The following is a 27,488-nucleotide window of genomic DNA, read 5'->3' as shown; positions in this document are numbered from 1 at the left end:
GTTCTCAGCTGGCCAATCACTGGCTGGTACAACACGACAGCCAAGAACAGGGCTGTGGGGCCGGGCAGCCTGGCTTTGAGTCCTGGCTGCCTCTTAACACACTCTTCTATAAACTCTACCAACTGCGTGAGCCTCTCTGTGCCTCAGTTTCCTCTTTTTTAAGAAGGAGCCCCCTACCTCCCAGGGTGGTGGTATAGGGACTGAAGGGGTGAATGACACCCAAACCAACATTTGTGCAGGCTGCTTGTGATTCGCCAGCACAAGCAGACCGAAAAAGCAGAGCTGGGGCAGGCCGGGGCTGCCCTGTCCACACTGCTGGCCCCTGGAGCACACCCGGAGGGCGGCAAGGACCCAAAGGGCACACAGCAGGTGCTCAATGAAATTTACCTACTACGGTGATTATCATCTGACTACATTCGATTATAGAGAGCCATGTATCTGTCCCTCCTTACTGGGAATAAGTTGAAATATTTTCAGCTCTGTGCGAGACCCTGACTTAAACCTGGAAACAGAAACACATACAATTTTCATTTCAATTTAAAAGAATCAGCAGCTACCACCTCTTGAGTGCCCACATATTTTCTCCCGCTTAATGCTCAATACCCGCCCCCAGCATGCTGGGCTGGGCATGGCAGGGGCTGTCTGCACAGAGACCTCTCAGAACGGCCAGGCGAGCTGCCCCCCTCCCCCCGAAGGACATGAAGACAGGACCGAAAGCGGAAGAAGTTCGAAATGCCCTTGTGAAGCCCTGCCCACCTGAGCACGCTGTCTGTAGCATCCTGGGAGTAAAGAGCAAGCTCCACGAAACCTGTGTGCGTCTAAGCAGCATCATCGAGGGATCTGGTTCCGTCTTACACGCATTTTGTTAATACGGCCCCCACTGGAGGGTCCTAGAGGCCCTAGGAGGCCCCCTTGAGAGAGGCCGACCAGCCTGTTGGGGTCCCACTGGAGGAGCTTTGATGTGGTGGGGGACGGAGCCAGCTGGACTCAGAAGCCAGCTGTGGGGGAGGGGAGGCCGTGCAAGGCCCTGGATCCAGCTTTCAAAACATCTCAGTTTCTTCCCAGTGCACTTGGGCCCCCGGACAATTTCGATACAGCTACCGCGCCGAACCCTTTATGGTCACGATCTCGCTTAAACTTCACAGAAACCCTCTGAGGCGCGTACTACAATCACTCCCCAAGGAGCAGAGAGGGAAACCGAGGCAGAGGGAGGCCAAGCGACCTGCCCAAGATCACACAGTGGGAAGCGGCAGGGCTGAATTCAAATCTCAGCTTAGCTGACACCAGGGTCCTAGACTTACCTAGAAGCACTTTATCAAGGAGGGTGGCCGACTGTCCCAGTTACCAAGGACCGAGGGGTTTCCCGGGATGTGGGACTTTTCGTTTTGAACCCAGGACAGTCCGAAACAAACCAGGGCAGCTGGCCACTCTGTTTACCACTCCGCCCGTCACAAGGACAAAGACAACAAGAGTGACAGTAACAGCAGTGAACAACCACCGAGCCCTGACACGTGCCAGGCCCCCGTGCAAACCCCCAAGCACGCTCTTCGCCGAAGGCTCACAGCACCGGCCCTCCCCCGCTTCACAGACAAGGAAACGGAGGACCGTGGAGGCTGGAGAACGTGCCCACGGTCAGCACCAAGCACAGGGAGCCCAGGCCCTCAGACGGCAGAAGGGGCCCGGCTCCCCACGTCCTAAGGCTCTCAACGCCAAACGAGGGCCCCGAGGACCACAGTGCACGCCGAACATTCAACTTCATGAGACGCACGCCTTTAACATGGGTGACCTGGAACCAAACTGCTGTGGATGCAACTGGTTACGGGATTTTTTTTTTAAGTTTATTTATTTTGAGAAAGAGGGAGCGAGTGAGCACGAGCAGAGGAGGGGCGGGGGGGCGGGGAGACAGAGAGAGAGAAAGAGAGAGAGAGAGAGATAGAGAGAGAGAGAATCCAAAGCAGGCTCCACACCATCAGCACAGAGCCCGATGCAGGGCTCGAACTCACAAACCAGGAGATCCTGACCTGAGCCGAGAACAAGGGTCGGATGCTTGATCGGCTGAGCCACCCAGGCGCCCCGCAGGGGATTTCTGAAAGTATTTTCCCGTCTGCCATTTACTAACAGGGTGGTGTCTGGGCAGGCTGCTGCACTTCTCTGGGCTCAGGTCTCTCAACCGTGCAAAGGAGCTAACCAGGCACTCTCTTGCGACTTTATGGTGAGCATCTCGCGAAGTCCCCCAACTAACTTCAGGGCTGGGGACGCAGTCTCGCTCGTACAAAGGAAACGCTCCATAAGCATCAGCCACTGTTCGCACCGGCTGCAGCAGTCACGGTGTTGAGTGTTTATTAGTATCAAGAGCAGTGCAGTCTTTCCTAGGAACCGTGGAAGCAGGGCAAGGCACACCCGCTCTGTCAGCAGCCCCGCCTGCCTGTACGGGGGGGTGATGTCGAAGGTCAGCCTGGCCCGTGCGGTTCTCCCACAGTCGCTGACAAGCTCTGAGAAGGGGGACCTCCCCCCTCCCGACCTGCACCCCCAGCATCAGCCACTTCCTTAGAAGCAAACCCAGACCCGCCACGAGGCAGCACCCAGCAGGGTCCTAAAGCCATCCTTTAGTGGAGCCCAGTGGAGTGTGGCCCCGAAGCAAGTGATGGCCAAGGCCATGCTCTCAGCTCCATGGAAACCGGCTTTTTGCTCAAACCCTGAACCTGCCACGCTTCCCTCCTTCTCCCCACCTGAGACTGCTTTCCTCACAGCAGTCAGAGGGACCCTCCTTTCTTCTTTTTTTATTTGAGACAGAGAGAGAGATTGAATCTCAAGCAGGCTCCACACTCAGCATTGACCCCCATACGGGGCTCAAACCCACAACCCTGGGATCATGACCTGAGCTGAAGTCAAGAGTCAGACACTCACAATGAACTGAGCCACCCAGGGGCCCTCAGAGGGGACTCTTCTAAAAGATAAGTGGCAGGGCACCTGGATGGCCCGGTCTGTTAAGCATTCAACTCGCTTTTTTTTAAACGTTTATTTATTTTTAAGAAAGCGTGCAAGGAGGGGAGGGGCAGAGAGAAAGGGGGACAGAGGATCCAAAGCAGGCTCTGTGCTGTCAGCAGTGAGCCCAATGTGGGGGCTCAAATTCATGAACTGTGAGATCATCACCTGAGCCGAAGTCAGATGCTCAAACAAATGAGCCACCCGGGTGCCCCTTGTCTGACTCCTGATTTCAGCCCAGGTCATGATCTCACAGTTCAGGAGTTAAAGCCCTGCATCGGGGCTCTGTGCTGACAGCTCAGAGCCTGCTTGGGATTCTCTCTCTGCCCCTCCCCTCCTCTCTCTCTCTCTCAAAAATAAATAAATAACCTTAAAAAAATTTAAACATAAGTCACTCACTATGGACTCCCTGGCCTTGAAAACCTCCACTGTTCTTACAACAGAAGGCCAGCCCCTCACCTTGGCCCTGTGTGATACGGCTCCCACCGTGCTGCTCAGATACCCTCTCCCATTCACTCTCCCTTCACTCACTCCATCCCAGCCATGCTGGCCTCCTGGCTCATCCTGAAACTGGCCCAACCCATCCCTGCCTCAGGGCCTTTGCACAGGCCATTCCTGCTGCCTGGAACATGGCGCCTCCTGCCTTTCTTCTCATGGGTGACTTCTCAACGTGCAGGTCTTATCTCAAGTCACCTACCTCCTCAGACAGGCCTGCCCTGATCATCAAATCCAAGATAGCCCCCAACACTCCAGTTCGTATCCCTGTATTGCCATCGTCCTGGGGCTTGTCACTGCAGGGTTGTTCTTACTTGTTTATTGTCCATCTCCTCCCACTCAAATGTCAGGTCTACGACAGCAGGAATTTGTCTTTTTTTTTCCCCCCCACTGCTGCTTCCCCAGTGCCTGGCCGGGGTAAGAGTAAGACCTTAAATGATTCTTGCTGCCAGTATGAAGAGACCAGAAAACAAGATTCCCGGAGCTTAGAGTGTATCTAACACAGTGTGAATCACCCATTCCCTCTGTGACGAGGGCTCTGATAAAAGAGGCAAGCCTGAGAGCTAGCCGGGGGGGGTCTGACCCAGACTGGGGCGCGGGGAGGGGGCGGGCCAAGGAGGGCTTTCCTGAGAAGGCGCTGTAAACCACTGCCACTCAGAGTGTGGTACCCGGGCCAGCAGCACGGGTCTCCCATCTGCCGGGAGCTCATTAGAAATGCAGCTTCTCAGCACCCCCAGCCCCCCAGGCGTCCTGATCCAGAATCTGTGCTTTACTTAAGGCTCCAGGTGGTTCAGACCCCGGGATGGGTGGGTCACAGCAGGCCAGGCTGGTTCAGGGCATCTCTGGGAACCAAAAGGCCAAAGGAGGTCTGTGAAGCCACTCGTGTGTAAAACATGGCTTCCCAGCACCGTGGGCTAGAAAGAGCCCCAGGCCCACGCAGGGACCCTGAGCATCCTTCCTCCCTCAGGCCTGAAATAAGGATCTGAGAAGCCCACAGCCAGCATATGTGGGAGGGGTGGGCGAGGGGGGGTAGGAACCTGACAGATTTGCGTGGCAGACTCCCCAAGAGCCACACCATCTGGAGCCCCTTTGTGATACAGGCAAGGGAGGACGGTGGAAAGGCGGAGAGCCAGGAGTATTTATAAAGTGTGGGGCGATGGGGCAAAGGAGGTGTGTGCGGGGAGAGACAGGGGACCACCTGTCACCAGGAAACCTGCAGCACCCCCACTCCATCTCCCAGCCGCCCGCAACACACAGGGCCACTCACCCCAAAACCCACTGAGAATACGCAGGCAATCCACCTTTTCAGCAGCTCCCGAAAATGCGACCCCCTGAAAGCCAAGTCCTGAGTCCCGATCTTGGTATATGTGGTTATGGAGGAGCTGAGCCTCTCCTCCATCTACAATGGCAAACATGACCCAGGCCTGACCAGTCAGAATTCTGGGCCCCTGGATGGGCGATCCTCGGTTCATGGATGGGTATACGCCCAAGGGTGAGCCAGGGAGTTCCTGGATCCAGCTATGCCTGAAGTTATTACTCCTAAATGAACCCCTAAAAGTATTTGTTTGTTTTTTTTCACTTGAGACTCTTCGAGTTGGGGGTTCTGTCATTTATAATCCAAAGAGTCCTGACTGATATATCTTGATATATCTGTTAAAACACTTACCACTCTGCAGCGTCATGACTTATGTGTCCATTCTCTCCCCTGGACTGGAGCTCCTTGAGGCCACACACCACTGTTTGGTTTAGCTCTGTCCTTGGTGTCCATAATTTATATACCAAAGTCCTGATCTATAACATAATCTCAGGAGGTAAGTGACAACGAATGAATGTTCTTCCTTCCTTCCCTCTACAAATATTTACCGAGTACCCACTTGGTGTTGGGCACTGTTTTAGGTCTGGGAACAGCAGGGAACAGGAGAGAGAAAAAAATCCCTGCCCTCCAGGAGCTCAAATTCTAGTGAGTGGAGACTAGACGATAACCAAACAAGGGGGTAAAACATAAATGCAACAGAGAAGGGAAAGAGGGAGCACGAGGGTGAGGTGCGATTTTTAGATGAGGCGGTCGGGGAAGGCTGCACTGATGAAGTGAGACATCTGAGCAGAGACCTACAGAGATAACGAACTACACGGATACCTGCAGAGTGCTCTCTACCCAGCAGACACAAGTGCAAAGGCCCTGCGGCTGGAATATGTTGGGTACATTTGGAGACAAGGTCAAAGAGGTAAACGTGGGGAGTGGAAAGACCGACACTGAAGGGCTATTTAGGTCACTTTCAGGGCTGTGGCTTTTATACTGACTGAGGTGGGAGCCACGGGAGGGTTCTGAGCTGAGGAGGCATGTGATGTGACTCACAAAGGATGTGTGTGGAAAACCACCTGTCAGGGGGCAATGGCAGAAGGGACCAGGGAGTAGGTGACTGCACCAGTCCCAGCAGGAGACAATGGTGGCAGAAACCATGGTGGCAGCTGTGGAGAGGTGAGGGGTGGCCAGATTCTGGGTTGTTGTTGAAGGCAGAGCTAATGGGGTTTGCTGATCTAGGGTGTAAGACGAAGAGTAAAATCGATATGGCTCCATGGATGAGCCTGATAAGCGTGAGGACGGAGGGGCCACTGACTGGACGGGAGGGGGGCCTGAACAGGCTAAGCTGGGGAAAGCGCAGAGGCTGTGATGCCCACCAGACCCCCAAGCAGAACGTCATCTGGATATAGATGCCTGGAGGTCAGGGCAGAGGTCAGTGCAGGAAACAGAAACCCGAGAAATGTCAGCAAAGGGATTACTATGAGCCTTTACGAAGCCTCCCTACGAAGGGATCGTCCCCGGCTCCTCGCCGCTGGGCTCCGACTCCTGCCAGCCTCCCGACCACGAGCTGGGCAAAGGGGGTGCTCCACAACGGCTCCTTCTAAACTAACTACTGTGCACAGAGGAGTTCCGCATCCATCACCCGCCCTGCTCCCGGGAGAGGGCAGGCGGCCAGGAATTAGCACTCCCCAGCCGGCTCCTTTGCCCAGCTGAGACACTGAGGCTCAGGGAGGGACAAAGGCGAAGCGAGGTGATCTGGCTGAGCCGCCCGACCCAAGCCCTTTCTCATGAGCTGAAATTAAGCGACCCCCTCCCCCCACCCCACCTTCCACGGCTGCCAGCATGATGTGACAACGCCCTGACACGTGGGGAGGGGGCTGAGAACACGTCTTGGCCCGAGCATCACAGTGAATGGCAGACGAGGAGGACGGGGCTGGCGCCAGGCTGAGAGGCGGGAGGGGCAGCCGGCACCAAGCTCTGGGCCTCCAGAGTCTCCCCAGGGTCAGGGCCTTCCCTCTTCATGGACGGGCAGAGCAGCCCCGAGCCCAGGCACCGGCCATCCTGCTCGCACCTCACTGGTGATGCCTCCCCAGGCCTCAACTGCCCTGTCTGTAAGATGGGTGGCCAATACAGAGACACTGAGGTCATCAGGGCATCAGATCGGCTAGTATCTGCTGAGCTCTTACTCGGGGCCAGACGCAGAGTCGACCATGGCACCGCTGGCATCCAGGGGCAGGCGACCGTCGTGAGGGCCGCCCTAGGCCCTGCAGGATAGTGAGCAACAACCCTGGCTTGTACCCCCTAGAGGCCAGCAACATCCTGCCTCCCCAGTCATGACAGCCAAGAAAAGCTGTAGACGTTCTAGGCACAGTCCTAGGCCAACAGGATGTCAGCTCCGTAAAGGGAAAGATCTTTGTCCGTTGGTCAAATCTGGATTCACTTACTTAAGGAGGCTGGTTTCAGAATCTTGCTCAATCGCTCTGCTATCCTGATTCTCAAAGCACCGTAAGAGGATGTACATGACCCAGTATTATATACAGTCCTGCCACATAGTGAGTGAGAAGCCAGTCATTATCTTTTCTTTTCCTTTTTTTTTTTTTTTTTTTTTTTGAGAGACAGAGCGCGAGCAGCAGAGGGGCAGAGAGAGAATCTTAAGCAGGCGCGGAGCCTGACACGGGGCTCGATCTCACGACCATGAGCTGGAATCAAGAGTTGGATGCTTAACCGAATGAGCCACCCAGGCACCCTGGGTTTATCTTAATTTGAGAAATAAGGTGTTCATTAGAGCTGGTGAAGCAATGCAAAAAAAACAAAAGAAAAAATACAAGGATAAATAAAATATCTTCTCCGCACCCCTCCTCATTGTCAGCCTGAGACCAACGATGTAGATATTCTGGTGTGCGTCCTACGGAGCCCTTCTCAACGTTCATGAACTGAGAGACTGTCGTTACCTTTTCCCACAAAATTGGGATCACGCTCTACGTTTGACTCGCAACTTTTCTTGCTTAACAGTATACGGCGTGTGCAACCCTTCACATCAAGGGAAGAGATCAAGCTCATTCTTCTATACAGCTGCCTGACAGCCCAATGCATCGACACACAACAGTCTTGGTCAGAATTTCCTCTGTTACTGTGACTTCCCCTGCCCCCCGCTTTTTTGGCCATTTATAAACAAAACTGAAACAAATGTCTTTGTAAACTTAAGTCGTTACATACCTTTTTTTCTGGGTTCTATAGGGGAGATTCCCAAATGAAATGAACTAAAGGGCATTGTGATTGGTTTGTTGTTGTTGTTGTTGTTGTTTTTAATATTTTTTTAATTTTATTTCTGAGAGACAGAGTGTGGGCAGGGGAGGGGCAGAGAGAGAAGGAGACGTAAAATCCAAAGCAGGCTCCAGGCTCTGAGCTGTTAGCACAGAGCCCGACGCAGGGCTCAAACTCACAAACCATGAGATCATGACCTGAGCTGAAGTCAGATGCTTAACAGACTGCACCACCCAGGCATCCTGGTTTTTTTTTTTATATCTAAAGACACTCCTAGACTATTTTTCCCGAAAGACGCCAGTCATCAACACTCCCACCAGCATCCTATGGAACTACCTGTTTGCCAGCAGCCACACCAGCACTGTGTATTATCACTTTGCGTGTGTGAGGTAAGACAGTGGTAATGCTATCGAAGGTAATGTTGACCGATGTGGTCACTCAGCAGGAATGGCCACATAGTTCTCATTCCACAAAATAATACCAAGTCCAGAGCATTCTGGACCCAAATGAGGGCAGAGGGTTGTCAGGACGCAGGCTGTCCATCTACTGAGCCCTGAAATGCCTTCCTCCCAAGACCCTCCCCATCCTCACAAGCTGACTCCTGAGCCTGCACTATCCTCATTTCTGAAATGGATTTCACACCCAGACATAACAAAGATGCCTTTGTTACCAGGAAAGAGGGAGCGACTGTTGCCAGAACATTCTGGGTTCTGTTCATTCAAATCTCCGTGTGGGGAGGAGAGTAAGGGGCGGGGGGGGGGGGGGGGGGGCGCGTACAGGATGCTTCCCACTCTGGGGCTGATCTTAGAGGTAGATGCTTCGGGCAGACTGGTGCAGCCCACCTCCCCATCCTTCACTCACTGGTTTATTCCACAAATATTTGCTGGGCACTTATGGCTGGAATGTTCTTCCCCCAGATACAGAGGGTAAGTCACTTTCTTAGGGAGACAATACCTAGAAGGGGCACAGCCTGGATTCGAACCCAGGCACTCCAGCAATTATCACCTCATATAATTCATCCCACAGCCTGTTAAGAGAGGCAACATCATTGACCCCATTTTACAGATGAGAAAACTGAGGCTCAATCAGATAAAGCCAAGACCCAAGGTCACACAACTAATAAGTAACACAGGAGCACAAAGAGGCAATTAACGAACTTCTAACCACCCACAGAACACCCCAGGCCCCAGCTGCCATGGTGTTCTATCTGGGCTACCCCGGCAGCCTCCTCTGCCTCCACCCTACCCCTCCACAGTGCATTCTCCACTGGCGGCCAGAGGGGTCCTGTGAAAACTAAGTCAGATTCGGGGTGCCTGAGTGGCTCAGTCGGTTGGGCATCCGACTTCACCTCAGGTCATGATCTCGCAGTCTGTGAGTTCGAGCCCCGCGTCGGGCTCTGCGGTGACAGCTGGAGCCTGGAGCCTGCTTCGGATTCTGTGTCTCCCTCTCTCTCTGACCCTCCCCCACTCACGCTCTGTCTCTCCTTCAAAAATAAACATTTTTAAAAATTTTAAAAAAAAACCTAAATCAGATTCGGTCCCTCCTCCATTCAAAAGTTCCAAGGGCCCCCACCTCACTCAGTGAAATGCAAAATCCTTACCATGGCCCACAAGGCCCTGCACAATCCAGCTACCAGCCGTCCCCCCAGTCCTACTGTTACCTCCTTGACTTCACTCTCCACCTGGCTCATTCTGCTCCAGCCACCCTGGCCTCTTTCCTGAAATATGTTCCTGCCTCAGGGCCTTTGTACTTGCTGTTCCCTGTGCCTGGAATGTTCTTCCCCCAGATACAGAGGGTAAGTCACTTTCCTAGGGAGACAATACCTAGAAGGGGCACAGCCTAGATTCAAACCCAGGCTGTGTGGCCTCAGACAAGACAAAATGTACACAGCGGGGTCTGCAGTAAGAGAAAAGGATGCTCTGTGACTGTGGACAGGTTGCTGAACCTTTTTAACCTCTGTTTCCCCACGTATAAAACAGGCAACATAGGTAACCTTCCCCATCAGGCTCCTGGGAGGCCACACTGCTTGAGACACGTCCACTGACCACAACACCTCATACATATTAGATCCACGGAAAGAGCCAGAACGGTCAAGGAAGACCTCCTAAGGAAGCAGGATATGAACAAGGCTTTGAAGGTAGGAAGTGGAAAAGCCATGAGGTGGTCCAGGCAGGCCAGGTGACAAGAGGGTTCACCCGGAACCCAAGACTCAGGAGAAGGCAAAGGCTTCCCATCTGGGATGGAGACACGAGCAGACAAGAGAAGAGATGCTCCCACCCCGTACCTCCCTTCTTCCCGTCCCAGGACCTTCGTCCTTCCCAGAACGACTGCTCCCTCACCACCACATGGCACAGGTGGGTCCCTCACCCAACCTAGCCACATGACCCAAGGCAGCCAATCAGAACTCACTCCAGGCCCTGGACAGACCCTTCCCGGACATGAGCCAAGGGAGTCCCATTTTTGCTAAGGCATTTTGAGCTGGACCTCCTGTCACTTGCAACCAAGGACTTCTGACAATCGGCACTGGCTGTTCTCATCAGCAACAGCAGTGCTGTTATCATTGTTCTTGTCATTGTCGTTATTCTCTCAAAACTGAGATGTGGGAGAAAGGAAGCAGGGGAGAGCACTCCTCTGGGCTCCTCTCTGGGCTGCACACGCGCAGTTAAGACGCTGAGCCTGACCGGGGGTGGTAGCAGGGGCCCCACACGACAGCTGAGGGTCCCTCTCACACCTTTGCAGGAACCCACTGCTTTCTCTCTGAGGTCTGCACCCCAGGACCTCCCAAAGGAGCATAAGTACAGAACAAGATTCAGGAAGTAGGACAGACGGATGTGGGGATCTCGGCCCCACAGGCCCCAGGAGGCAGAAGCTGGGGATCGTGGAGTCACCCTAAGGGAGAACGTCCTTCTCCCCCTCTACTCACCTCGCAGACCCAGAGGGAGCAGCCACACACTGGAACACGCATCTCGGGCTCAACTGCCCACAGGGCCGGCAGGTGAGGCAGTGCAGCTAGCCAGGCGGCCTTCGGGATGCCAATGAGGGTGGCATCCTCTTAACAGAAGAGCCCGTTTTTGCCTATTTTTCCTTATTAAACACATCTTTCTTCCAAAGAGAAATGTGCCGCCTCCTACTTTTCTTAAAACACATGATCCTCTTGGGGCGCCTGAGCAGCTCAGCCAGTTAAGCGTCTAAGGTCGGCTCAGATCATGATCTATCAGTGGGGAGCCTGCTTGGGATTCTCTCTCTCTTTCTGCCCTTCCTTCACTCATGCTTTGTCTCTCTCTCTTAGAAATAAATAAGTCTTAAAAAAAAAAACCACACACGTAACCCTCTTTGGCTTTCAGTTTTCCATTTGATAGAAACAAAGGTGAGAAGAAATGTTCCATTGCCCCTCTTAACTCTACATTTAAAATACAAATAAAAAGAAAAAGAAAAAGAAAAGAAAAGAAAAGAAAAGAAAAGAAAAGAAAAGAAAAGAAAAGAAAAGAAAAGAAAAGAAAAAGAAAAACCAGCAGGGCAAGAGTAATGATACATGGCAACCACCGTTAAGTTTCAACCTGAGGGATATCAGGGAAGAGTGAGGTCTGTGGCAAAGTCCCATCTGAAGGGAGGGGCTGCTCTTTAGCTCCAGCCAAGCACTGCCTGTAGGCATAGGAGCTTGGTGTGCATACATTTTCTATGGACCACGGACCACAAATGATAGTAACAAGGTCTGTTTTAATCAGCTCTGTGTCCTCAGCAGCTAGCACTGGACCTGGGCTCACAGCAAGAGCCCCCCGCCCACCCCACAACCCCGACACACACACATACACACACTTATGACCACTAAGGTCAGAGAATCTGAGAGCAACGTTTCCCAGAAACACAGGAATCCTGGGGGCACACAGGACAATCGCCGGACAGGAGTCAGGAAACCTGCATTCAAACTCCGTCTCAGCCACAATCTCACTTGGTAAGCCTGGGCCAAGTCAGGCTTGGAACAGCTCTGAGCCTCAGTTTCCCCTTCTGGAAGAATGAGAAAAATGAGACGTGATGTCGTGGTCTCTTCCAGCCCTTCCAACCCGATTCTAGGATTCTAGCTGCCAAGGATTTATTTGGGGTAGTAAAAACCAAAAGGTCTAAACCAAGGTTTCTTCAGCCCTCAGTTACTGAATCAACACAGGAACTGGCGGCTTGAACAAAGACGATGTGCGTGGTCTGTCGCTTTGGAAAACTGAAAACCATGTAAACACGCAATCTAAGACGGATGTTTAAGTAATAATAATTGTATTAACATGATGTTGTTGCATTAGGAGGATCACTGGAATTGTAGCCAATACACGGGAAGCACCTACCACGTGCAGGGCAGTGGTTTGTGAGCTTCACGGATTTGTGAACTCATCTAACTCTCCCACTGATCTAGGAGATGCGCTATTTCCGGAAAGAGGACACCAAGGCGAACACAGGTGAAGCAGACGGCCTGCATGACACAGCCACGAAGCACCTAGGACCCGACCCGGGCGGCGGGGAGCCGGCGCCCCCGTGTTTCGTCATGAAGCCCTCAAAGGCTCAGTGATGAAGAGGGCTTAGTGGAAACCTGGGAGGAACCCCACAGAAGGGGCCAGAGAAGCAGGGGCCACACGATATCGCGTGTGCACTACGGTCGCCCCCAGGCTAAAACAACAGCGAAGAACACGGAGGGAGGGTCACGGGGACACTGCCTATTTGGAAGGGTCCTGATTTTCTCCACGTGCCACAGTGAGTGCGGTGACAGCAGAGATGGCCAGTGCGTGGCGTGTGTCCCTGGAAACTGACACCACGCCAGCGAATCCTTCCTCCTCGGCGGCCACGGGAGAGGAAGCCCCCCGGGGGCCCACGTGCTTGCCTGCCCTGGACTGCGGAACCCCCAGCATCGACAACGGGGCCAGAAACCCCGCAGGCGCTCGATAACACGTGCGGCGGAATCCCGCAAGCCTATCGGGTAGGAACAGAGATTTGCCCATCTTACAGCTAAGTAAACTAAGGCCCAAGAGTCAGCTGCCCAAGGTCACGGAGCTGGGGAGCGGTGGCTGAGGACAAGCACGGGCAGAGCCACGTCTCAGTGAAGAGTCTCTACCGCCTGCACACAGGGTCAAAATCACACACAAAATCACCCAGGAGACATGATCCACGACTGGACCCCATACTAGGGATGGGAGGGGAGGGGGACCAGATGTGCCAAGGGATCGTGTAGGCATGCGGGAGCCCTCGCTCGGACTCATATGGACACGACTCAAACGTCCCCCCGTCCTCCCAAGTTGTCTTGGTGGCTAGATATAACAACGTTTTGGGGGAAAGGGGTGAAATATGAATTTAGATTGTAGAAGTGTATAAACCCGTATTGATGTTAAATGTCCTGATTTTGTTCAGTGCACTGCAGTGACACAACACTGTCCACGTTCTTAGGAGACACATGCTGAGTTATTTAGGGACACCACACCCGCAACTACTCTCAAGTAGATCAACGCGATAATAATAACGTGAATGTGTGTGTGCATGCGTGCGTGTCTCTATGGGGCTGGGGGAGACAGGTGGGAGAGCAGAAAGAGGAGAGTTAAAAGCAAATGTGGGGTGCCTCGGTGGCTCAGGTAAGTGTCCGACTCCTGATTTTGGCTCAGGTCATGATCTCACGGTCATGATATCAAGCCCTGCATCAGGCTCTGCGCTGAGCCTGCTTGGTATTCTCTCTCCCTCGCTGCCCCTCCCCTGCTCACATGCACACGCTCTCTCTTTCTCTCCCTCTCTCAAAATAAAAAATTAAATAAAAGCACATGTAGTCAACAACTGCCAACTGGTGAATCTGGATGAAGGTTATACAGGGGTACTCTATTCTTGACATGTCAAAATAAAAAGTTACCAGAAAACTAACTTTAAGAAAATGTATTAAATTGGGGCGCCTGGGTGGCTCAGTCGGTTAAGCATCCGACTTCAGCTTAGGTCATGATCAGGTCAGTGAGTTTGAGCCCCACGTCGGGCTCTGTGCTGACAGCTCAGAGCCTGGAGCCTGCTTTGGATTCTGTGTCTCCCTCCCTCTCTGCCCCCCTCCCACTCATGCTCTGTCTTTCTCTCTCTCAAAATAAATAAAGAAGCTTAAAAAAAAAAAAAATAGAGAGGCACCTGGATGGCTCAGTCGGTTAAGCGTCCGACTTTGGCTCAGGTCATGATCTTGCAGTCCCTGAGTTCGAGCCCCGCGTTGGGCTCTGTGCTGACAGCTCGGAGCCTGGAGCCTGTTTCAGATTCTGTGTCTCCTTCTCTCTCTGCCCCTCCCCGGCTTGCACTCTATTCTCCCTCTCTCTCTCAAAATAAACATTAAAAAAAACTTTAAAAATGTGTTAAATTACTCATAAATAGGGCATACTACAGTTTTGTGTCTAGACCCCTGTACATATGCAGAAATACATGATAGGTACAGCCAGGCATATTCACAAACCATTTCACCATATTTGCCTCCATAAAAGAGTGCTTATAGCTGAACAGACACAGACATAAGGGAATGTGCTTTTGACACAGACACCACCACCATATTTATCGCCTTTGTGACCAAGGGGAAATAAATCTGAAAAACCACCTAACAACAGTCTGGCCAGCCATCGGCTGGTGGCTGGGACCATACAGAGCTCCCTCGGCCCTCCTGGTGTGGTAAGGGCAGCAGGCCAAGGACACCAGTCTGTAGCCACTCCCCACACTGGGGTGCACCCTCCCAAATCAAGCCAAGGCCACTCGTTAAGAAAGCAGCAGGAGAGGTGCCCAGGTGGCTCAGTCAGTTAGGCGTCAGACCCAATGTCGGCTCGGGTTGTGATCTCGCAGTTGGTGAGTTCGAGCCCCGCATCAGGCTCTGCGCTGACAGTGCGGAGCCTGCTTGGGATTCTCTCTCTCCCTCCGTCTCTGCCCCTCCCCTGTTTGCACGCACAGGCTCTCTAAATAAACGGAACAAACAAACATTAAAAAAAAAAAAGGAGCAGGAACCAGACAGTGCCTCCTCCAACTTTCACTCAACCACTCCCTTGACCAAAGCTCACGAGAGCTGGGTGGTGGGGGTTTATCAGTGAACACAGCAGTCCAGGCAGCCCACACCCACCTTTGGCCCTCAAACTATCTTAGCCCCAGGCCCCCAAAAGTCTGCACAGAAGTGTTTAGCAGTTGCATCGGTCACGATAATCCTATTCTATAAAACATAAACATGGGTACAAAGCAAAAGCCATTTTTTTCATTCCAAAAATATTTAATGAGCACCTACCACAGGCCAGGCACGGTTCTCAGTGTCTAACAGACAAAGTGAGTGGAACAGACAGAAACGCCCTATCCTCTTGGAGCTGACATTGGCGTGAGCGAGACAAACAATAAACAGTAAGTGAGTCAGCCATCTAGTGTGTCAAGTGGTGGAGAAGACTCCCGCATGGAAGGGGCACGGAAGGGGAAAGATAGGAAGTGTGCAGGTGGGGGTGGAGGACAGGTTTGAAAGGGGGAGGGAGACCTCCTCAGGAACATGCCAGAGTGAGCCCTAGGGATACCGGGGAAGAACATTCCAAACAGAAGAGGCGAGAATACCCTGAGGCAGGAGAAAGGGCACACGTGGCTTGGGGCAGGAGGGAGTAGGAGCAAAAGGAGATTCTGGAATTAGAGAGCAGTGATAATTGCACAACTTGGCGAATATCCTCAAAAGCACCGAATCATACGCTCTGCAAGGGTGAGATTTATGGTGTGTGAATCGCGTCTCAATTAAAAGAACCGTACGTGGGGGCGCTCAGGTGACTCACTCAGTTAAGTGTCTTGATTTCAGCTCAGGTCATGATCTCACAATTCACGAGTTCAAGCCCCGCATCAGTCTCTGCACTGACAGTGAGAAGCCTGCATGGGATTCTAAGAATCTCTCTCTCTGCCCCCTGCCCTCCCCTACTCTCTCTCTCTCTCTCTCTCTCTCTCTCTCAAAATAAATAAACTAAAAAACAAAACCAAAAATCTGCAGGAGAAAGAAGAGAAGCAGGAGAGGGGACCTGAAAGGAAACAGGGATAGATCTCACAGGACCTTCCAGGCCATCCTGAGACCTTCACTTCTACTCAGAGGGAAGCGGGAGTCTCGGGAGGGCTCTGAGCAGGGCAGTGGTATGAAGTGACTTAAGTTCTAACTGGCCCCCTCCGGCTCTGTGTCTGGAGGACAGAACGGGGCAGGCCCGGGTGTCCTTGGACAAGCCACTTGACCTTCTGTGCCTCAGTTTTCCTCACCTGCAAAGTGGGTCTGAAAAATACACACACACACACACACACACACACACACACACACACACACTCACACCGCCCAGGGCAGAGGTGAGAGCTACAGAGGAAAACGTTGTTAAGATGGTATTATGAGCGGAGGTAGTTTTTAATCATGCAAATTAGTTTCCTGAACAGAAAACAGGGGGTGCCTTCCTCTCTCACAGGAAGCAGAGACCCGTCGTGTATCAACAGCCATCTCCCCAGCGGCCACCAGCACAGCCTACTGACACCCTGGCCATGAACAGGGACCCAAACTCCTCTTTGGGTGTGGTCAGCTCAGACACAGTACTCACACGGAGGCTGAGACCTACACAGGGGACAGAAATGGCCCTGATTCACACAACAGCCTTCCCAGACAGAGGGTCTGGGGATCTGCCTGGCAAGCGGAAAGTGTGGTCCTCCCTCCTGGGTGAGCGTCCAGGCCAGAGACAGGAGGTGGCTGCTGCGATCTTGGGAAGGCCCTTGCACAGTAAGACTTTCAGATCATCAATCAGACAAAGCCACACCCCAGCTGAAAACCCTCCAGGGGCTCCTCACCCACTAATAAAGTGCATGAGTCTCATGCCACACCGACTTCCTCTCCCCAGCTCCACCAACCTGGCCTCTTGCTGTTCCTCAAACAAGCTAAGCATAGTCCTGCCTCAGGGCCTTTGCACATGCTGCCCCCTCTACCTGGAACACACTTCTCTCAACTACAGCTGGCTCCTTCTCGGCCCCAGGACTCAGCTCAAAAGCCACCTCTTCAGAGAGGCCTTCCTTGGCCACCCCATCACAAGCAGATGCTGCTACCCCTATCACCAACACACCCTCATTTTACTTCCCTTCTTGGCACATCCACTCGCCAGCTGAGTAGACCTAAGCAAATCACTCTCTCTGGGCCTTAGTTTCCCCATATGCAAAACAGATATATGAGAGAACCCCCTACAAGGGAGGGTTGTTGCAAAGGCTCAAAGAGATAATCCATACAAAGCACTCAGCACAGGACTCAGCACACAGTAAGGCCTCAGCAGATACTATTATTCCATCTGTTGCCACCTTCTCAAGTGACCTCTTTGTATTGTCTGAAGATTCCACGAGGGCAGGAACCTTGTCCATCTTGTCCTGGCCATGTGCCAGCACCTAGCCCAGTGTTTGGCACACAGTAGGCATTCAATGTGCGTTTATTGAATGACTAAGTGAACCAGTGAACGAAACCACGGACTGCCCACAGCCCGCTCTGGGCCTGGCCCCGCTCCGTGCAGAAGCTTCCCACCACCCCCCTGCAAGGGCGAAAGCACAAGACCCCGGATCCTGGTGGCTCATGGCCACCCCACCTGCTTCCACCAGACTTTGGTGGCCCTAGTCCCGCCAGCCTGAAATAGCCTGGCCTCCCCTGGCCCAGAAACAAGGGATCGTCTGTCAGTCCCACCCTGGGGAAGGAACCAGGCGGGTAAACACAGATTGAGCGTCCGACCACAAGACAAAAGAGGCAAACTCCTCTGGTCCTCAAGGAGCCGGGAAAATAAAAATAAACTGAAAAATCTACATAGGGCTGGGAGGCTGGAGGACTTCCCTTCTTTCTCAGGGCTTCCTTTCGGATAACAGGAGAACCTGTGGCAGGTAGTGGGGCGGCCGTGACCTTGGCTCAGCACTCCGCTCTGCAGGCACTCCCCGTGGATGATGGGGAAACCAGGACTCAGAGACGCAAAAGGACTTGCCCAAGGTCACACGGGGGCAGAGCTGAGATTTGAACCCAGGCCGTTGGGTGTCTAGAATCCATGCTTTTTCTTTGTTTGTTTGTTTGTTTCTTTTTTGAGAGAGAGAGAGCGAGCAGAAGAGGGGCAAAGAGGGAAGGAGAGAGACAATCCCAAGCAGGCTCAGCATCGTCAGTGTGGAGTCCGACGCAGGGCTCGAACTCACAGACCGCGAGATCATGACCTAGGCTGGAATCAAGGGTCGAAGGTTTAACCAACTGAGCCACCCAGGCGCCCCTAGATTCGACGCTCCTAACCGTGAACCTGAGACAGACCGCTGGGTGAAAAGAGCAACCCTATCACACCACTCAGGTAAGCACGTACACATGCATACAGTCACGGAGACGGCACAGATTTCTCATGCTCCGAGATGTGTGCGTAAAGGCCCCAGAATACGGTGCAAAAGCAGAACTGGGGGTCAAAGATTGGCAGCCAGTCCCCCTGGGGGCCATGGGCAATATCTGGAGACCTTTTTCAATGGTCCCAACTGACGGAAGGGCACTGGTGGTATCTAGGGGGCAGAGGCCAGTGCTGCTGTGAAGCATCCTACAATTCACAGGACAGTCGCCACAAGGGAAGATGATCCCGCCCCCACCTTCCAGTGGGGCCAAGGGTTAAAATACGGACGATTCACCACAGACCAGCTGCTAGGGCTGAAATGCCCCCTGAGGAGCCTCTTTAAGGGGGACCCTTGAGCCAGGCTAAAACTCAAATCCTGGGAAAAGGGTGAGGGCCACCCCAGCCTTCTCCCAGAAGTCTCCGGATGGAACACTGACCGGCCGCAGGGCCGCCACCCTTGACCAGAGCGCACCTCCCTCTGGGGGCCACGACTTCTAAGGGAGTCCCTCTGGGGCTTCACAGGCAAAACAAGGAGATTCAGACCCCTGCCCTCTCCCCCCAGCTTACTCTCAAGTTCTATGTCTCCACAACTCTGGGGCAAGGACCAGCTCTGGCCTCGCCCTGTGCCCCGGGGGAGCAAGGCACGCTGGTTTGAGGACCTGTCCACCCTGCCTACCCGCCACCTGCCACGATTCCAGCCAGAGACCTGGTGGCCGTTGGAAAAAAAAAAGGATGAGAAATCACAAAAATCTGAGAGGTCAAGTTCTTCTGCAGCCAGGCATGACCTGCTTCAGAGACAATTCTTGCACAGGCTGGGGCGGGGGGGGAGGCTTGGGAGGGGGCACCGTGAAGCAAAGAGAATGTGGGTTTGTCGATCTGAGGGAGTGGCCAGAGCTCAAGAGGCCTTCTGCTCAGTGGACTCAGGGGGACACCCTCTAGGAAAGGGGTGCCCGGAAGCCTCCAAAGGCCAAGGACACCGATCCCATCCACCTGCTTTTTTAAGTGACAGATAAACGGTTATAAGGGAGAACACCCAATCATGGTGAATGGGCTCTAGGATGCTGATCTGGAGAACACCCTCGCTCAAATGCACGAGATGCAGCATCTCTGATGGGTCAGCCTTCTCCAAAGGCCAAGGGCCACATGTGCCCTGTTGACAGCTGCATTTTCCTGGCCCAGAACACTGCCTAGAATATACTGCAGGTGCTCAGCCCAGATTTCTGCGTTTGCCTGTGTGAAGCTCTGTTCGCCCCACACAAAAGGTGCCCCCTCCCAACCCGGCTGACATTTAGGTTTTTGTCATCAAAAGACTTTCACTGACTCCCTAATGATGTTGTGGCCTAATACAAAGTGGCCTGGCCCAGGTTCTCCGGCATCCCAAAAAGCTCTGATAATTTGGACCTTCGCGAGGCTTAATTCTTCGCCCACATGGGCAGCTGGAGGTCTCACAAAGGCCGTTAATTTTGGTCACGAACACAGCATCATTTTGGGTAGTTCAGGAGAACGGGAAAGAATGAGGGTTCTGCAGCCAGACTACCTGGGTCTGAGTCCCAGCCCTGTCAGGCTGTGTGACCTTGCAAAACTGACTTGGCCTCTCTGTGCCTTGGGTTTCATCTGTAAAAATGGGAAGCACAATAAATACCTAGCACTTTTGAGTTGATACACAGAGAATGCTCTACACAGGGCTGGTAAACATTTAGAACTTTATTATAAGTGTTAGCAAATTATCATTACTGAGGTTACACTAGGCTGATAACCATGCAGGAATGCAATTCTCTCTGTCAGAATTTTGTAACATATATGCTCATACACATGTGCCTGGTTTGATATGAGAAGAGTATTATACATGAGATTTGTGAGTGCATTTTTCCTTTCATTATCTTCCTGCTTGCTTTTCTCCACAAGAAACACATCCTTGTGTCCTTTTCCCTAAGCTCCTGTATTGTGACATATACAACGGACATGTGTATATTATGACTTCTGTTTATTTTCCCAAAGCAGAATTGTGTCACATACGCGTCTCAGCATCCTACCTTTTGCAACACACCCTCGTGAACATCCCGGAAGTCACCGACCAGGTAGGTCATTCTGTTTCGGTGACTGCAGAATTTAAAATGTGTCCCTCACCTCCACCCCCTGGCATTTCTCTCTAGTGAGAGACTGGAAGCAAAGAATCTTAAAAAAAAAAAAAAAAAAAAAGCAGTGACAACACAAAACCACAGTTTCTTCTTTTGGCAAGCAGAGCTCCAAAGAGAGGAAAAGCTCTAGTCTCCAACCCCCCAAAAAAGCAGAACCACAGAAAGCATTCTGGGAGCTTTCAGCCCACACCCCCTGATCGTCCAGGACCATCCCCCAGCTGGTGGAGGAGACCCCCTGGGAATGACAGGTGTCTGTCCTCCATCAAGGGAGCCCTACGGGGTCCTGCTGACCAACCCTTACCCAGGGGTCTCTCTACGCATCCACCCAGGCTCCCCCTCTCTTCCCACGTTGGCACTTACCCCAGAGTCTCCTCACTTGCAGGCAGGAACCCAAAACCAAAATCCAACCAAGAAACCGGTGAGCCCAAGGCGCACCTGTCCTCCTCTTTAAGCGGGGGAGCCCCGCAAACCCCAAACAGACAACCCTCTCCGCCCCCCACTGCTGTACGTCAGCAAAACAGCCACCGTAGCATCTGAATACCAACTGCGCGTCTGGCACCCTTCAAACAGCTTCGGCGTCAGGCTCATCGAAGCTTCATAACACCCCTAGGACACAGGTGCTACACTGTTCCCATTGTGCAGATGGGAAAACTGAGGCACTGAACAGGCTGCTGGCATGCCCAGGGCCACGCACAGTCATTGTGGGGTAAAGCCAGGATGCGAACACCAGCAGCCTGGCTCCAGAGCTCCACACTCAACACTCCCTTCACAAACAGCCGTGGAGCACGGAGGAGGAATCTGGCCGCCTGCCATTTCTATTCTTCTATAGTTCTGCCCATTCTGCGGAAGAGACAATGGGAGCCACGGAGGGGAGTAACCAGGGAAAGCGCAGGCAGAGGGTCAGGATATCACAGAGACCCGGGTTCGAATCCCCGTTTCGCCACCTTAATAAATCATGGGCCGAGGCCTTTCTGAGGCAGAGGCAGTCTGTGAGGCGTCTAGGGACATGAGCTCTGGGGTGGCCAGCCTGGGATCAGATTCTGGCACGGCTGTCTGCGTGACCCAGCTCACTGAAACTGTCTTCGCCACAATTTCCTCATGTGTCAATGGGGCAACAGCAGCACTTTCTTCATGGGGGTATTGGAAAGATCAAATAAGTTGATACATGTGAAGCGCCCAGAGCAGTAAATTATGAATCAGTGTCAGCTCCTACCCACTAACGACTGTAATTGTTATTATCATTATTGACACTGACCAAGAGCACACAGGGAGCACCCAACACGGTCAGGGCTTCTAAATGTTGAAATCCCAGGCTCTGAGTCAAAACCCAGGGCACTTTCTCCCACCATCTTTGCGGGGTCCTCCAAGAAAGACCCAGCATCTCTACAAGAGGGCTCTCCTTGCATTTCCATGACCCTTAAATAAACACACACAAAACAAGGCACCAAGGCTATCAGTCCCCCTTGGAGATGGGGAAGGGGTGCAATCCAGTTCCTGAAGGAGGTGAGGAAAGATGGGGAGATTCTGGAGGAACCACAGAGCCCCAGAACCGGAACCAAAGAAAACCACTGGTTCCGGAGTTTAGATGGTCAAAAGGAAATTCGCTCAGGCTCCCTGTCCTCTTTTCGGTGCTGACTCAGACCTCACTTCCTCCAGGGAGCCCTCCCTGACTACTCCTGCTCACTTGATGCTGAAATCCTAGAACCCTAATCATCTATATTATTTAATTACCATATAACAAAATAAGTAATGATGATACTAACATTTATATGCCTTACTACCTACGAGGCAGTGTTCTAAGTGCTTTATATATATTTATATAACTGACTTACACTCTTAAAAACCCTGTAAGATAAGATCTATTATCAGCTCCTACTCCACAGATGAGAAAACTGAGGCCCAGAAAGGTTAAGCCAGTTGCCCTAAGGTTATACAGCCCCAGGACTCAATCCCAAGCAGTCTAGCTCCAGAGCCCAGCCTCATACTTGGATTTCTGTAAACATCCACTTTGCCACCATGGACTAGACTGTCCCCTCCTTGAGGGCAGGAACCCACCAGAGCTGGCCTTTCTGCATCTCCCACAATTCACAGTCAACCACAAAGCCTTCATTTCTACTGACAACAGAGCCTTGAAACTAGGGACCCAGGGAGGCCAGGGAAGCTCTGCCCCATGGAATTAAAAGCCGGGAGGGATTACCAAGCATTCTTCCCTTACCAAGTATAAAGGCTCAGAGGAGCGAGTGGGAAGACAGAAGAGACCACGCAGGCTGCCAGCCTGGATGCGTGGAAAGCCTTGGTAATTAGCAGTCCCCGAAGCGAAGCCCTGGGTTTTCCAAACCGAAAGGCCTTGGGTGCTTTAGGGGGCATTTCTGATGGAGCAAAACAAGAGAGGCCTCCTGTGGCTCACAAACGAGGTATGTATGGCTGGTCAGGTTACACAATCAGTCCATTTCTGGCAACAGCTTGGGGACACCCAAAAGGACAAGGCAGAGAAGACGCCTGGATTCTCCTCCCCTTGGTTTACAGGTGGGCAAACTGAGGCCAGGGCAGGTATAGCAGGACTGGTCCAAGAACCAGCTCATCGCAGAACCGACAGGTCAATCGAAACAAAAACTGATGACCTCAATAATGTGGAAAATACAGAAACCTTTTTTTTCTTGTTTCTTTAATAATAAGAGCCATTGATTCCAATCAATTTCCATTATTCCAGCAACCTCGGACTCTACAAGTGGACAATTTAAAACCACAGTTAACCCTAACACGATCTGTATCTGCTCTGAAATGCACCACACCATCTAGGCAAGGGCGTGGGAGGGAGAGATATATTTTCTTACCCATTAATATAAAAATTGGTTTGTCTTTCCTCTTTCCTTTCCTGACTGAGGAGCAGGGAGTGGCTCAGAAGGAGAAGTGAGGAGTTCCCTAGAATTTGACATTGCCCAGAGATAGAAACTACCAGCTTCAAACTGAACAGATTCCTTTATTTATTTATTTATTTATTTATTTATTTATTTATTTATTTAAACTATGAGAGAGGGAGAGAGGCAAAAAGAAACACCAACCCTCTCACAGGCCTTTCTAGAAGGGTCCTTTAGCCAAATGGTTTTCAATGCCACCACACAACTCCCCAACCCCTCCCAACACACACACACACACACACACACACACACACACACACACACACGAACACACCTCTTTTCACAGAGAGAAGGGCTCTCTCCTCCCCGAGTTAGAACTCGGACCTCACACAGCCTTAGCTGTACCTCCAAGCCAATGGGGACCCCAGAGGATGCCAGAGTCTCCCTCTTTCCCTTGGCAATTGGGAGCTGCACAGCCTGGCTCTGGGGTCTCTGAAGGAACAACCACCGCCCCCACCAGCCCTTCCTTAACCAGGATTAAAAGACTTCCTAGAGCCAAGAAGGGAGTAAATGAGGTCCCAGCAGGAGGCAAGGAGATTAAAGCCCTCGGAGTCTCCTAACTTCCACCCAGGCTTGGCCCCAGGCCCACCCCCTCCGCCCCCTGGCCACTTTTCTCACTTCCCAGGAGAGTAGGGAAGTGGCCCCTTCCTCCCGCTCACAGGAGAAAAGAAAGATAGAAAGAAAGGAAAAGAAGAAAAAAGAATAGAAAAGGAAATGCAGCACAGGAGTTTAGAACCCAGTATCCCCAATTAACCAGCTGTGTGATTCTGAGCAAGTTACTCAACCTCGCTGGAGCTAAACTCTCCCATCTAAAACATGGGGTAAATACTCGTCCCCACTTCATGGGCCACTCGGAAGGTTAAACCGCCTGATGACACATGTGGGCGCCTGCCACAGAGTAAGCGCTGGGCTGTTTATTTTAGAGAGTCTGATGCTGTGGTTTTGCCACTTAGAAATAGGCGTGGGACCTGGACTGCCAAGTCGAGAGTTCGAAACCCACTCTCCCCAAGCTCCAACAAAAACGCGTGCACTGGGGAAAAGGGTCCTACCCCGAGGTTTTGTGGGTTTGTGGGATCTCCGTCCCTCTTCCGGGCACTGGGTTGTATCCTACTCTCGGAGGGACGCTGGGCTCTAGGATGTCTAGGAGGTGTCCCGGAGTACTCGGCGGTGCACTAGGCGGCGAAGAAATCCCCGGGAAAAAAAAAGCAGGAGCGAAAGCTCCCGGCGCCTGGGTCCCAGAGCCCCTGCCTCGCGGATGCAACTAATTTTAAAACTATTTGAAAGGCGGGGAGGGGAAAAGAAAAAGACAAAAGGGCAGCGTGCAGGGGAGGGGGGGAACGGAGTGCGGGAGATCCCGAGTCGGGACTCGGACCGCCGGCCGGCCAGGGAAGCGACAGCCCGGCTCCGGGGGAGCCCGCATCTCCCCACCTCTCCGCGCGCCCCGCGAGGCGCCCCTGAGGCGACTCTCGCGACCCCCAGGGACCGCGGCCACAGGTAGTGGCGACCGCCCGGCACTGGAGGCCCCCGCGCTCCACAGCGGGGCTGGCGGCCCGGGCAGAGGCTGTCCCCGCGCGCCCCGGGCGACACTCACCGACTGCAAGAAGCGCAAGGTGCCCACGTAGTCCCTCTCGGTGCCCAAGATCTCGTTGAGGACGCAGAGGCGGAGGCGCAGCTGGCGCTCGGACTCCCGGGCGGCCGCGCACGGGCCAGAGCTGGGCGCAGGGGCGCCGGGGACCCGGGGGTCCGGGTGGGCACCGTCCCCAGCCCCGTCGCCGCGGGGATCGCTGCCGCCGGGTCCCTCCATTCTAGCGCGGCCGCGCGGCGCCGACTGCTTCCCCCGCGCGAAGGTCGCGCCGAACGGCGACTCAGGCGTCCAGGCGCCCCATCCCGGACGGGGCGCGCCGGCGGGCCGGGCTCAGCGGCGGGCCCGGCGCCTGGCGCGGCGGGCGGGCGGGACTGGGGGCGGGCGGCCCGGGCCGGGGGCGGAGGCAGCGCGCGGAGGCTGGACAAGGGGCGGGAGGGGGCCGGCCCTCGGGGCTCCCAGACGGCGGGCCCCGCCGCCGCCGCCGCCGCCGCCGCCGCCGCCGCCGCCCCCACCGCCCAGGGAGCGTCTGCCAAGTGCCACGCCGTGCTCGGGCCGCAGAGGCGCTCCGCGCGCGCACCGGGCCCCCTGGAACCGCGCCGCGGCGCTCGGCGGCTACGTCGGAAGCTCAGCGCGGTCGGAGCGGGGGCGCCCGGGGCGCTCGGGCGGGAACTCCCCGGAAGGGGCGCCGCGGAGGCCGCGGGGCCCGAGGCGGCACGCAAGCCGCCGCCCGCGCGCCAACTCCGCGCCGGGACGCGTGGCCCCCTCCCCCGCCGCGGGCTACGCCGCTCCTCCCCCACCCCCGCCACGCGCGACACCCCCCGCGCGCAGGCACACGCACGCAGGTCCGGCCGCCGCGGCCGCCCGCTGCCGCCGCTCGAGCTGAGCGAACCCCCGGCTGGAAAAGCTCTCGGCGGGAGCCGCTCGGGGGAGCCAGCCCGCCCGGGCCCTCGCGACCCCGCCGGCCCCGCGGAGGAGGAGGGGGCGGCCCCTGCCCGGCCGGTGCCAGCCTCTGGGACACGTAGCCCTGTGGGTGCCCTCGGGCGCTGCCGCGACCTTGGGGAGGAAGACGCGCGCCTCTCCGGGTCCCTCCCTCTCTCTTGCCCTCTCCGTCCTTCCGTTTTTATCCCTTTTTTTCTGAAGTTCTTTGCCCCCAGGAGACGACCCTGCTCTTTCCACCTTTCCCAGAAGAAATTACGATCTGCTCTCGAATTACTAATCAAGGAGCAGCTGCTCTGCCCGCGGCCCCCTCCCCACCCACCACCGGGGATAAGGCCTTGGGAAACCCGGCCGCTAGTGCAGGCTGCTCTGTGTGACCTTGACAAGCAGCGGGACCGCTTGACAAATGTCCTCACCTGCCTCACAGGAAGGTATGGAGAGGTGACCGAGCGCTGAGGCCTGGAGTAAGCTGCTCAGATTCGAATCCCATCTCCCTCGCTCGCTAGTGGGTGACCTTCGGCTGGTTTCCTTGCCTCAAGAGCCTTAGTGTGCTCGTCGATACAATGGAAATAATCCTCGCACCTGGCTCATAGGGGCCCGCACAGGGTTATGTGTTAGTCCACAGGGCATACTTGGAACAGTGCCAGTACCTAGAAAGTTCTCTATTTTTGTCCTTTATTACTATCATTGCGTGTGTAAACTGCCTTCTTGGCCGGCCCTACTCTCTAAATTGTCCACACAACTCTTAATGTTCCCCTGTCACACACCAGGGATTGTATTGCCTCTGCAGTGGATTAGCTGATTCATATAATATGCCCCCTCTAGACCGTAATCACCCTCTAGCAAAGAACATGACTGTTTATTTATCTTCTGTTCGAAACACCCAAGACTGTTCTCATAATGGCCTGGGTAAATGCTGCAAGTTCCTCAGGACACAGGGAGAGAGTGGAGTGGCTTCTGCCCTCTAGGAGACGTTTCTTTGGGATCGGGGACAAGGTGGCATTTGATCTGGGCCTTGAGCGAGTGAAATCTGGGCGGGTGGGAAGGGGGATGGGGGAGGTGAGTCTGGCAGGTGCAAGTGGTGGAGTCACTTATGTCCAGAAGATGGCTGACTCCTGAGGTTCTCAGAAAATTGCAGATGTCCCTGAGTAGCTCTGCTGTGTGACCTTAGACTAGTCACAGCACCTCTCTGAGCCTCAGTTGCCTAGTCTATCAAACGGGAGTCTTTGTAAGAGGGAAAAACAACGAAAAACATGTACGTAAAGCAGGATTTCTCAACCTCAGGCTATGGACACGTAGAGCCAGAGAAGTATTAGTTCTGGAGAGCTGTCCTGGGCGTTGTAGGCCGGTTCAGCGGCACACTGTACCCCCCAGATGCCAGGAGCACTCCCTCCCCACCGGCAGTTGTGACAACCACAAATGTCTCCAGGTAGTGCCAGATGTCCCCTGAGAGACAGAATCTCCCCCAGTTGAGAACCACTGATGAAAGTTCCTGACACAGGTAGCTGGCACACAGTA

General features: G+C 53.8%; 1 protein-coding gene across 1 annotated transcript in view; it reads right to left on the bottom strand.

The window, feature by feature from the left end:
• PREX1 (phosphatidylinositol-3,4,5-trisphosphate dependent Rac exchange factor 1) overlaps positions 1–25,373 on the bottom strand; it is a 184,921-nt gene extending 159,548 nt beyond the window's left edge. Inside the window, exon 1 of the mRNA XM_019458211.2 lies at positions 25,041–25,373. Coding sequence (XP_019313756.2) covers positions 25,041–25,253 — 213 coding nt within the window. The 5' untranslated portion in view covers positions 25,254–25,373. The remainder of the gene's footprint in view (positions 1–25,040) is intronic.
• Positions 25,374–27,488: the final 2,115 nt, after the last annotated feature.

Source organism: Panthera pardus, unplaced genomic scaffold, assembly GCF_024362965.1.
Source record: "Panthera pardus isolate Hobbes unplaced genomic scaffold, ASM2436296v1 HiC_scaffold_25, whole genome shotgun sequence".
In the NCBI taxonomy this organism is placed as follows: Eukaryota; Metazoa; Chordata; class Mammalia; order Carnivora; family Felidae; genus Panthera; species Panthera pardus.
The sequence above is the reverse complement of the archived record's forward strand: the minus strand, read 5'-3'. Positions and strand labels throughout refer to the sequence as shown.